At 28.0% G+C, this 12740-nt stretch overlaps 6 protein-coding genes across 6 annotated transcripts, besides 3 other annotated features; 1 reads left to right on the top strand and 5 right to left on the bottom strand.

The window, feature by feature from the left end:
- Positions 1–2645: 2645 nt before the first annotated feature.
- On the top strand, positions 2646–3621 carry TVAGG3_0548280 (protein ubiquitination; the record flags this gene model as incomplete). The annotated part of the gene is made up of 1 exon (XM_001315376.1): positions 2698–3501. One exon carries the CDS (start codon positions 2698–2700, stop codon positions 3499–3501), a length of 804 nt encoding a protein of 267 aa, XP_001315411.1.
- A 58-nt stretch (positions 3622–3679) lies between these two features.
- TVAGG3_0548270 (armadillo (ARM) repeat-containing protein family) lies at positions 3680–5649 on the bottom strand (the record flags this gene model as incomplete). The annotated part of the gene is made up of 1 exon (XM_001315375.1): positions 4158–5534. The coding sequence occupies one exon, from the start codon at positions 5532–5534 to the stop codon at positions 4158–4160; it is 1377 nt and encodes a 458-aa protein (XP_001315410.1).
- A 119-nt stretch (positions 5650–5768) lies between these two features.
- TVAGG3_0548260 (STKc CK2 alpha domain-containing protein) lies at positions 5769–6831 on the bottom strand (the record flags this gene model as incomplete). The annotated part of the gene is made up of 1 exon (XM_001315374.1): positions 5808–6812. One exon carries the CDS (start codon positions 6810–6812, stop codon positions 5808–5810), a length of 1005 nt encoding a protein of 334 aa, XP_001315409.1.
- A 213-nt stretch (positions 6832–7044) lies between these two features.
- On the bottom strand, positions 7045–7950 carry TVAGG3_0548250 (thiamine pyrophosphokinase family; the record flags this gene model as incomplete). Its single annotated transcript, XM_001315373.2, has 1 exon — positions 7159–7866. The coding sequence occupies one exon, from the start codon at positions 7864–7866 to the stop codon at positions 7159–7161; it is 708 nt and encodes a 235-aa protein (XP_001315408.1).
- A 431-nt stretch (positions 7951–8381) lies between these two features.
- Positions 8382–8508: a mobile genetic element.
- A 793-nt stretch (positions 8509–9301) lies between these two features.
- On the bottom strand, positions 9302–10718 carry TVAGG3_0548230 (uncharacterized protein; the record flags this gene model as incomplete). Its single annotated transcript, XM_001315372.1, has 1 exon — positions 9302–10564. One exon carries the CDS (start codon positions 10562–10564, stop codon positions 9302–9304), a length of 1263 nt encoding a protein of 420 aa, XP_001315407.1.
- Positions 10719–10741: 23 nt separating this feature from the next.
- Positions 10742–10778: a mobile genetic element.
- A 1174-nt stretch (positions 10779–11952) lies between these two features.
- Positions 11953–11990: a mobile genetic element.
- Positions 11991–12005: 15 nt separating this feature from the next.
- On the bottom strand, positions 12006–12659 carry TVAGG3_0548200 (uncharacterized protein; the record flags this gene model as incomplete). The annotated part of the gene is made up of 1 exon (XM_001315371.1): positions 12006–12659. The coding sequence occupies one exon, from the start codon at positions 12657–12659 to the stop codon at positions 12006–12008; it is 654 nt and encodes a 217-aa protein (XP_001315406.1).
- Between the last annotated feature and the right edge of the window lie 81 nt (positions 12660–12740).

The raw sequence follows: 12740 nt of genomic DNA, 5'->3' as shown, positions 1-12740 counted from the left end.
ATAGATGGCAATATTAAATGCATAGTTTCTATTAAAGATTACACTTGATTTATTTGAAATTAATTTTTTGATTATTATGTTTTTGTATTTTAATAAAAGGGTTAACAAGAACTATATTACTTGAATCTATTTTCATCTAAAACATCAGAATTTTGAAAGATTAAATTTATACCATACTACAATAAGCATTGTAAGCACTAGCATATCAAACCTGTATATCTATGCATGTACATAATATTATATCTGATGTGATTTAATTCCTAGATGCATATATATTTTATTTGAAATCGAATACTTACAAGCATCCAGCTAAATCTAATATAGGACTATCTTTTAATTTATAAACAAAATTTAATTGTCGGCAACACTCTCCTGTATAATAAAGATACAATTAAAAATTATATATATTATTCAATCCAAGAACCATGAATCCCGAATAGCAATGTATAGTCAAACAAATATTTTTTCATAAACACAATTAGTATTATACTATCTTGATTTAAAATTATATTTTTGGCATTTGAAAAATGAATCATTTTGAAATATATAGATTTTGTTGCTTTTAATGGATGCATGATGCATTATATGATGATTATCAAGAAAATCTAAACTGTTTTATCGACAATTAATGGTAATGAAGAAAATCTGAAAAATAATTTAACATCAATAGGATATTTAATGAAACAATTATTAAACAAAATTAAACTTAAGAATTAAACTATATTTATCATATAAATATCTATGAAAATTTACTTTAATATGTTTCTAGATGCATCTCAATGAAAATCCACGCTAAAACACTCTAGCGTTATCTGCAAGTCCTACGAACAGGATCTCGGCGGATATAATATCAAATACATGTATGGATGCATATATATGAAATACTAATAAAATCGATGTTTATTAAAAAATATTATAATTTATTTCTTCTAAAGTTTTTATTTTATAGATTAATACATAATATCAATCTATATTGTATATCATTTTATCATTCAAAAGGAATAATAATATCAAATTAAAATTAGATCATTGTTTTTCTGAGCAAGAATGTCAAACATTGAAAATAATGTTTATTTATTTCAATTATAAAATAATTATACGATAAATATTCCCATTTATGCATTCTATTTTCTGCATTTAAGAAGATCACAACATATTTGACTAACATTAATAGTTTAGTGTAATAAATCTATACAAGTTCTGAGTATTTGTGATTCACACACTTTTTCATGTAAATTGCAGACTATTACAAAGAATCTTATTATAATGTATTAACTTTTGAGATATTGTGATGAAATATTTATATATTTCAATCATAATTAGGTATGACATGATATTTGTCATATAAATATCTATGAAAATTTACTTTAATATGTTTCTAGATGCATCTCAATGAAAATCCACGCTAAAACACTCTAGCGTTATCTGCAAGTCCTACGAACAGGATCTCGGCGGATATAATATCACATGCATGTGTAGATATATATTTAAGCAAATTTAACATAACTCACTATGTATCAATTATAAAAATATATTATCAATCATAAAAACTATATTACCTAATTTATCATATCGTTTATTAACATTGACATTATATATCAATATTTTGATATAATATCATTTTAATCAAAAAAATAAATTTAAATACATTGTCAGCTAAGACTTTTGATTGAAGAAATAATAAATACATTATTATGTAAAAATTGATATTATAATAAAATAAGAAGTTTGATGAAAAATTTAATCATAATTTTTAATAAACATCAATTTTATTAGTATTTCATATATATGCATCCATACATGTATTTGATATTATATCCGCCGAGATCCTGTTCGTAGGACTTGCAGATAACGCTAGAGTGTTTTAGCGTGGATTTTCATTGAGATGCATCTAGAAACATATTAAAGTAAATTTTCATAGATATTTATATGACAAATATCATGTCATACCTAATTATGATTGAAATATATAAATATTTCATCACAATATCTCAAAAGTTAATACATTATAATAAGATTCTTTGTAATAGTCTGCAATTTACATGAAAAAGTGTGTGAATCACAAATACTCAGAACTTGTATAGATTTATTACACTAAACTATTAATGTTAGTCAAATATGTTGTGATCTTCTTAAATGCAGAAAATAGAATGCATAAATGGGAATATTTATCGTATAATTATTTTATAATTGAAATAAATAAACATTATTTTCAATGTTTGACATTCTTGCTCAGAAAAACAATGATCTAATTTTAATTTGATATTATTATTCCTTTTGAATGATAAAATGATATACAATATAGATTGATATTATGTATTAATCTATAAAATAAAAACTTTAGAAGAAATAAATTATAATATTTTTTAATAAACATCGATTTTATTAGTATTTCATATATATGCATCCATACATGTATTTGATATTATATCCGCCGAGATCCTGTTCGTAGGACTTGCAGATAACGCTAGAGTGTTTTAGCGTGGATTTTCATTGAGATGCAACTTGGAAAAAATTGAAAATCTGGATTTGAACCTTCGACCTCTACGGTCAAAAAACGGTTTCACGTTAAAACAAAATCCACGTTAAAAACCCCCCATACTGTCTTAAGATAGTCTCTCCTTTAATCGGGGTCTAAAAATGATCAAAAATGGGGAAAAGTCAGCTTTTGTCAAAAAATTTAGGAGTAGAAAAATCATGGATACATTAGATTTTCATGTTTCGATATCAGAATTCTGCCAATCAATCAAAGGATTAACAGTAACGGCCGAGGAATGCACCCAAATTATAAAAACTGCTTTAGAGCATTATCAGAATAATGCTTTACTTATCCTCTCATATCTAAATGTCTCAAATTTAACCTTACAATCGTTAAATTCGATATTTATGTTGTTTTCTTCGAATTTTTTAAAAAATTCTTCATCAATTATCGAAAATGCAATTCAGAAAATATCACAACTATCTAATTCTGTTGAAACACTCAATTATATCATAGACAAAACAATAGTTCCAGACCAAGCATTTCTCAATTCTCTCAAGAAAAATGATTATCAAATTTCGGATTTTTTACTAGAAAAATATCCAGATCTTTTAGAAAAAAAGGATGAAAATGATTACACCCCACTAATTCTTGCATCTGAAAATGGTAATATTAATACGATAAAATATCTCCTTAAAAAATCTGCAAATGTCCATGCCAAGAATTGCTATCAATCTACGGCCCTTCATAGAGCTTGTGCAAATGGATATGTTGAAATAATTGATTTATTGTACCAAAATGGAGCAAATATTGAAGAAACTGATGACGATGCACTTAGACCATTACATTACTGCATATTGAGGGATAATGATGAAGCACTTCGTAAAATCTTGGAATTAAAGGCGGATCCATTAGCTAAAAATAAAAGAGGTGAAACTCCAGCTCAAATGGCCGCCAGATGTAAATCTTTACGATGCTTAGAAATTCTAAATTCTCTTCCTCAATTAAAAATTTCAGAATAGCTAACTGATATCTGTTTTTGTAAAAAGGCTAGTCCTTTAGTTAGTGATGGTGAAAAGGTTTTCTAATGCAAATTTCTATATCATAAAGATCTAATATTTTTGTTAATAGTTAAATCAAAATAAACTTAATAATTTACATAAAAATCAGCCGAATATTTTGGGTCAATATGATGATTGGGTAATTACCTTCCTTTAGAATCTATTATATTTTTTTTTTATTATTATTTCGAAATTTATTCTGAATTCTTTTAATTCAATTGAATAATAATAGCATGTTGTCAGCTTCTCAAATGGGATGTTCAATAAACTCCATGAGAACAAAAGTATTTCAATATGAATAATAGCAAAATCTTGAAAAAATCGTAAATGTTTGAATGGAAGTCGATTTCATTTTTAGAACTTGAATTTGTTTAGATATGGATGCCCTCATTCTTAAATAAACATGATACTGTCATTCCTCGCTATCTGCACATTTAATTGATATTTTGTTATGTTTTGCCATACTTGGAGATTTTATTAACAACTACAACTTAATTTTCTTTATTCCTTTTCTATGCATATTCACACTGGTAAACAGTTAATCCGATATAGTTCTAGTTAAAGATATAAAAGAAATACATTATTTCAAAAAAGCTCTATTTTATATATTACAACAATCAAACAAAATTATGAATTTTTTCTAAGAGATCTTTTGCAAGAGTGCAAACAAGATCACTTCCTTCTATCTCGTGTCCTTCAAGTATTTCTATTATTTCTTCAGTTGAAAATTCATCAACAAGATTGGAAAGGAATTGAGGTCGTCCTTCTGGAGAAACTACAGCTTCATTCCACACGGAACCAACTGTATTCAATATTGTCGCAATTACTTCATCATTTGTTGATGAAAGGAACTGAGAAACGTATTCTAAGAAGTTTGTTTGTTCAATTAACTCGTAAATCTCATTATCATATAAGCAAAGCTCCATGCACTTCATGATGAAACTAACCGCTGAACATTTGATCGCAAAAGAACCTTTTTTGAAAATTTTTCTAATTCTTTCCGAAAAATCTCCATTTAGAAAGTTTCTAACATGAAGCTGTGAGTATTTAACGAGATCTGTTGATAATTGAAGGACTTCTATCGACATGTCACCAATTTCTAGGAAATGCAAAATTAATTTCGAAATTTCCCATTGAATTAAAGCCATTGCTATCTCATCATTTCTATTCGCTAGAACTGAGAATAGAGTTATCATTTTAACCTTGACTTCAAGAAAAAACATAAAGTTATGTATTAAGACTTGAATTAAATCACTTTCCATCAAACGCTGAAGGGGAAGTTCCTTTTTCGTCAAGATAAAAAATAAAAATGTGTATTCTTCATAGGGGAACTGATTCAATATAGTATTAGTTAAGTTCAGGAGTAGATCATCTGGTATATCTAGATAGTTTGTAAATGGTATTAATGCAATCATTATATTTTTGGTAACTTCACCTATACTCGGATCATTATGCTCTTGGTATAAAGTGGAAAACTCTGAATATAGATTGTAAAGAATTGGTCCAACATCTCTATTTGAAAGAATTTCGAATGTATCTGGATTTCTTGTGGCAAGGAGATAAATTATATTGCATGCAGTGGGGAGTGGCAGTTTTTGTATAAGAATTGATACTAAATCTAAGGATATCAAATCTGCTGTATATTGTTCTGAGAATTTCATTATTTGATATAAAGCTTTCAATATAAAGTTGGTGTACTTCATATCGTCAGTCTGCAATAAATCGAAAATTGATCTTACGATAAATGGTGGAATTTCTTCAATAAAATCTGGGTTTATCGAAAGAATAACTGAAATATCATTTAATGCTGTTTTAGACATAAACTCACTTTCATTAGTTACTGCTTCAAATGCTTCATGTAATAGATTTAAATGCATTTCTCTCTTCTGCAATGCATTTTTATGCATTAAATAAGTGTTACTGGTTTGATTGTATGATTCTTTTTCAAAGAATAATGTATTTTGTATCACTGTCTCATCTTTGTCCAAATCCATTTGAATTGTGGAACAAAGACTTAATAAATAATAAGTGAATTTTATTGGAATAAAATAACATATTGATATGAACTAAAGTTTCAATAGTGTTTCCAAAGAAGGACTTCAAATATACTTATCCAAATATGATTGACATCTTCTATCAATGAATCAACTCTCTTCAAAAAGCAAATCATGTTTGTATAATTGGATAAGAAAATAAATATGATAAAAACGAAATGAAAAATTATACACAAACAATTTATAAACAAACAAAAAAGAAATAAATATTAATCACTTTTTCCCTCTAATGGAATCAAAGAATGGGTGTTCTAAAGCTTCATGGGCAGTTATCCTTTCATTATGATCAACAGTTAACAATTTTTGAATTAAATCGAAGGCATTTTCGTCTTTCTTCGCCTGCCTGCACATTGAAAAGTACCAATTCCAATTAGCTTTCTGATTTGAAGGGAAAAGTGCCATTGCACCTTCTGGAACTGAAAGACCGTACTTTTCGACATAGTTAATAATGGAATCCATTCCACATAACCCTGCAACAGATGCAATCATCTCGTCTACTGTTTTGCCTTCAAAGAATGGATATTTAAATAAGAGTTCGGCAAAAACGCATCCAGCACCCCAAACATCAATTCCATAATCATAATATTGATAGTTAAGGAGTAATTCTGGAGCTTTGTAACGTAATGTTGAAACTCTGCAAGAATATTGTTGGTGAGCTAAATAATAGTCTGATAAGCCCCAATCTATGATGCATATTTGAGCTTTGTTCTGATGAACGAGTATATTTCCTGGTTTAATATCTCGATGCATAATTCCTTTGCTATGGCAGCAATCTAATGATTGGAGTAAAGAGTACATTATATTTCTAATATCATTCATTGAAATAACTGGACCAAGCGATTTAAATGCAACATTGTCAAAATATTCTGTAACAATAGAAATTGTTCGGCTTTGCTCGTCTTTAATTGCATCAGTAAATCCTACAACATTTGGTACTGAGGAAACTTTTTTCAATATTGCAATTTCTCGATATACTTTATATAAAGGTATTGATTTTAATATTTTAATAGCAACCTTTGTCTTGCCATTCATACAACCAAGGAAAACAACTGAATATTTACCGCTTCCAAGTGGTTTGATGAGTTCGTAATTATCTGGTGTAGAAAATTTGAAATCTGATGATTCGTCTGTCTCTTTCTGTATTTCTTCTGGAGTATTGACATCTGCATATATTCGAGAAACGGTGATAATTCGATACTTCGGTCCCTCTGGCTTCATGGTAATATTTTGATTCATCGCTATTATTTTTTTATATTGTAATGTTTAATAACATTATTACCTACCTATTAGATATCGAATAATTTTTGCATTTCGATCAGATTCCCAATTTTTGGTTTGGAAACAATTCGACCAATTGAAATATCAAAGACGTTAGTGTAATTGAACACTTACATCATCAAAGATCAATTTTTAGGGAAAGTGATGAGAAATTTCGATGAAATGAAGATAAATTTTATATCAAATTATAGATATACAACTGACTAATAAATAATTAAAAAGATATAACTCAAAATTGTTTAGTTCGATAGTAGATAGTAAAAAAAATTCAAGATATTTTACAAAATTATTTGCGGTTCTTAAAAGGATCCTCTGGGATTTGGCAAGTAAACAAAATCGGATCTGTAGTTTTGATTAAAACTGAATTGCCTGTCATCTTATTGGAAACAGAGATGTGTTTTCCAAGTTCGAGAGGTCCGTTAAGATTAATCTTTAATCCTGATGTTCTTATGTTTCTTACTGGATTTACAAGTGGAAGAAGGCTGCATTTTCCGGTTGTCCACGTTGGAGGTATTTCAATTCCTTTCATTCCTGGTTTAATCCATGTCATAATGTTAGTATTATCGAGTAAGAATATTGGAGCCTTCTCTGCCCATAGAGCTGCATTAAGAACACCTGCTGTATGATCAAATCTTCCACCGTATCCGCCCATAACAATAATAGGATCTAATATCTTGCGCTCTATAATCAGATTGATGGTTTTCTGGACATCGCAGTAATCTTGGTTTTCTGTATGAATGAATTTCGAGCCTCTTGATTCCATTATTTTGCGAATATCCGGTTTAACACTATCGAAGTCTCCGCCTACAAAGTCAGGAACCTTGTAATTATTGATATTCTTCTCTAAGAAGTATTTATGGATTCTATTTACGCCGCCATCAGCAGCAACGCGAGTTTTTGCTTGGTCCCACATCTTATCGAAGAAACGTGGAAATGTGAAATTCAAAGCAAGAGCTGTATATGGCTTATTAGGTGTAAATGGGTATCTGAGCATTTTTGTAAAATGAAATTACTGATCGAAATTATAACCGATATAATGCTCTGACGCAAATGAATGAGAGCTATGATTTAATTTCAAATGGGTCAGTGCACACTATTGAATATTGTAAACAGTTCTCAATTTTCAATCCGCAAGTTCTCCAAATTTTAGAATTGTAAAGTTTTATTTTTATAATTTCTCTTTATAATTCAATATATATGGTCTCTTTATTGATCGTTGAATAATCTAATGTGTCAAAAATGAAATGTCTGTTTGAATTCATGTCGAATTTGAATAAGCAATATAGAATCCATAATTATGAGATATGCATGCCATTTATTTGGAACTCATTCGCTTACTCTTTCACCAACAAAAATTCCAACAGAATTGTGTATTATATGACAGTATTATTGGTTATCTATATATTTGGATGTTATTTTGACTCCGATTAATAGAAAGTTAATTTGGATATTGCATTGCTTGTATAGAGTGAGAGAATTTGAAAATCACAATCCATAAATCAAACTTTATTAAGGCTGCACTTATGCCCATCTGCCTTTAATTCAAAATTTTGATAACCGGCGTGAAGCGCCTTTGAAAATTAACCTTAATCACTTGAATTGAAAGCCACGTCATAGTGGCGTAAGTGCACCCTTAAATGATAAGAAAGGAATTTCACATTAACTTCCTGGAACATCCAAATATAGGCTAAAAAGCAATTGCCAGCTTATCCTTCATAGTGCTGTTAAAACCGAATGGAATACACATCAATTGCTCCATGTGAAAGAAGAATTCCAATGATTTCTTTACTGTTTTCATCTACATAAATATGAAGAGCTGTTCTTCCATATTCATCTTTTTTCATTGACATTTGCACCATGTGAGAGAAGAAGTTTTACTATTTCTTTACTATTATTACTTGCTGCAATATGAAGAGCAGTTCTTCCATCTAAATCTTTTTTATTGGTATTTGCTCCATGTGAAAGAAGAAGCCCAACTATTTTTTTTTCTTATGTAAAATACTGCAATATCTAGAGCTGTTTTTGCGTTATAATCTTTTTCATTAACATTTGCATCATGTGAAAGAAGAAGATCGATTATCTTTTTACAATTGTTTCTTACTGCTATTTGAACAGTTGTTTCCACATGATCATTTGTTTCATTGATATTTGCGCCAAGTGAAAGGAAATAATCGCAAAGTGATGGAATATTAAAATTTATTAAAAACTAAAAATGATTCAAGATTTTTATATAAGTTTGTTTTTAATAGGGAGTGATATATATTGTTCCATTATAATGAACGAATTAAATATAAATTGTAATTAAGTTGGACAGGATGATATCAATTAAAATTTAATTTGCTTCGGTTAAATTGGCTCTTTGATATCAAATTATCTAGAAAAAAAAGAAAAATTGATAAATTAAAAGAAAATAAAAACAATCTATTTTATTATTGACCTTTAAGCACTTCTGAAAACTTAGTAAATGCATTCAGTAGTATTTCTATTAATTGTGCATGCTCATTTGAATAACTAGAAAAAGAATCAAAATATTCTTCATAATCTTGAATTAAAGAAAGAAAATGGTCAATATAATCTATATTATTATGTTGAGCTGCATACATTACTGAACTTAAAATGAATCTAATGAATTGGAGACTGAATTCATTTGGTTCTTTGAATGAATGAGTGAAATAAAGGTCCAAAAAGTCTTTATATTGTATAATTGTCTCCATTTCAAAATAGCAAAAACCAAAAAGGATCGGATTTGCATTTTTAAAAGGATAATTCTCATTATTTTCAATAAAGTACTGTATTAATACATTCTTCTGTTCATCTGTAAACTTGTTGGAGTGTATTGACATAATCTTACCTAAAACTAACGAAATAGAAATATCATTTTCTAAATTTTTGAAAAATTCAAAAAATTCATCAAAACTAATCAAAAGATCGTAATTTGATAATGAAGATAAGTGCAAGAGGTACTTAATGTACTGCTCTCGCTTCTCAGTTATCTCTGGAATTTCAAAAACTAAATTATATTTCGAAAATCTAAAAGCTAATATAAATCCGAGGCTGTATGCATCTTTGTCATTCAATAGAAACTGTATATAATCGTGAATATTAGCAAGAACTGGTTGATAAAGATCTTCTGGTATATTTGCAACTGAATCGAAGAAATCAAGATATTCTGTAGCTAATTTGTGGTTGTATATTTCATTTTGTATGTAGTTTGTTGAAAAATATTCAATTAAATTTTTGATAATTGTTTCATCAAGAAATTGTATCGATTTTGATGGGAATTTAGAAATTAGGGAATAAAATATAGAATTTGCTGGGTCTGATGTCCTCTCATTTATCATTGCTTGGTATAACGAATCAAATATTTCATTATTGGAAAAATAATGTAGAGAAAAGGATGGATATGTAACAATATTTGTAAATATACTTGCAACATAATCACGTATTGATCTAAAATTTTCATCGACTAATAAAGCACAGTTTGCTATATATAAAACTGCGTCATTAAATCTGTAATTGCTTACTTCGCAATGTGTGTGGAGTTTTTTAAGAACTTCAATAGAATTCGGAGGAAAATTTGATAAAATCGTTTCAAGTTCTTCTTCAATCCCATTAACAATATTTGAAATATCACCTGCATTCTTTTCTTTCACTGAATCTGCTACGTGTAATAAGCGTAGAGATCCAGACATAAAAAAAAATTGGAAAAATGGCACTTTTTGGAGTATCATTGAACTCTTTACATATGATTAGTACATTCATTTCCGTTGATTGGAATGAAAAGTACGGAATTTCTCGAAGCATTAATATGATTCGATAAGATTTTTTAAGATTAGAAGAAGAAATAGTTGCTTGTAATGGAAAAAGTGTAATAAACAGAAATTCATCAAAAGTGACAGCTCTCAATTTTTTGACATTTGTAAATTCTAATTTGAATGAGAAAAATGAAATAATACTAAGCATAATACAATATTCTAGATTTAATTATAATTAGGAAAAAGTTAGTTTTGAGAGTACTTTTCATAGGCATATAGAATGAAATCTTCTGAAAAATAATATCACATAAACTCATATTATTTTCTAATATATAACTATTTTATATAAAAATCAAATTCAATGATCTTAAAAGCGAAGGATAAACCTCAAAATTTACGAATATAATGAGTGGGAATATAATGCTTATCTATCATAAAACCATATGAAATATCAATTTTTGCTTTACGCCTAATTTTTGACGACAATTAGCAAAAAATGTTAAATGTTAACACTCAGTCCATTTGAATATGAAAAATAAAATTGACTTTGATTAAATGTTTTTATTTATCATGCAATTCTTCTTGCGACCAAAGATTTGAATAAAAGTTCAAAAAATAAGATAGCTTAAAAATAATATACGGTAGTGTTTACTAATAGATGAATAGTATATAAATTCTATTAAAATGGATTTGATCCAAAAAAATATATAAAATTTGATCATAAATAAAATCGTTTTAAATTACTTCTTCATTTAAATTATAACAATTATTTTTGGTTTTATATTTTTTGGATCAAATCCATTTTAATAGAATTTATATACTATTCATCTATTAGTAAACACTACCGTATATTATTTTTTAAGCTATCTTATTTTTTGAACTTTTATTCAAATCTTTGGTCGCAAGAAGAATTGCATGATAAATAAAAACATTTAATCAAAGTCAATTTTATTTTTCATATTCAAATGGACTGAGTGTTAACATTTAACATTTTTTGCTAATTGTCGTCAAAAATTAGGCGTAAAGCAAAAATTGATATTTCATATGGTTTTATGATAGATAAGCATTATATTCCCACTCATTATATTCGTAAATTTTGAGGTTTATCCTTCGCTTTTAAGATCATTGAATTTGATTTTTATATAAAATAGTTTATATTAGAAAATAATATGAGTTTATGTGATATTATTTTTCAGAAGATTTTGTGTTCTTCTTCAAAATTTTATTTTTTATTAAAAAGAATCTTTACAAAATATACATTTACTTTAATTAATATTTAAAAACGTGCTCTATCAAAAGTTCCAAAAATTCAATATTTTAGCTTTTCTGAGGTGTCACTTTTGATGAATTTCTGTTTACAACAAAAGTAAGTAAATAATTATAAGTCTTTAACAGATACAATATATGAGTTTGAATCAAAATCAATCTTCTTGATATTTTGTGCTGGAGGTATTTTACGTTGGTTAAACTGTTGGAAGAATGCTGGTGTAGGTTCTGGTTTCTTTTCAACAGGTTTTTCTTCAACCTTAGGCTGAGGTTTTGCTTTCGGAATTTCTTCATCAGAGTTTTCATCTGATAAATCAATTGATAAGTCTTGCTCTGAATCATCGTCTATTTCTTGTTGATGATCATCTTCATCGTTTTGTTCATCTTGATCATCGACGACTTCGAAATTTTCTTCCTCTTCCTGTTCCATTAGATTATCCAAAATGTCTTTGATATTGGGAGCTTCGTATTTATCGGCATTTTTGAAATTGGTTTCTGCAATTAAAGCTTTTAAAGCAAAATTGTAGCCCTTTTCTTCTAAGAACTTAACAATAGCAGAAAGAGCCATGACTGTATATTCTGTTTCGTTCTTGAATGGATCGTGTAATAATGCTGATTTTTCGATTGGCACGTTATTAACAATTTCTTTTGCAGCTACATTTAAAGCATCGAGAACACGCTTTTCCATGTCACTAATTACCTTCGAATCTTTCATTCTCTGTTGTATTTGTTCCTTTACTTCGGGAGGAGCAGCAATATCTTCCATTTTTTGTTTTTTTACAAACGTCAATGAAATTTTGCAATGATGATGTTCGAGATGAAAAAATATGAAAGCATAAAAGTTTAG

This window comes from Trichomonas vaginalis, chromosome II (assembly GCF_026262505.1).
Source record: "Trichomonas vaginalis G3 chromosome II, whole genome shotgun sequence".
In the NCBI taxonomy this organism is placed as follows: Eukaryota; Parabasalia; order Trichomonadida; family Trichomonadidae; genus Trichomonas; species Trichomonas vaginalis.
The sequence above is the reverse complement of the archived record's forward strand: the minus strand, read 5'-3'. Positions and strand labels throughout refer to the sequence as shown.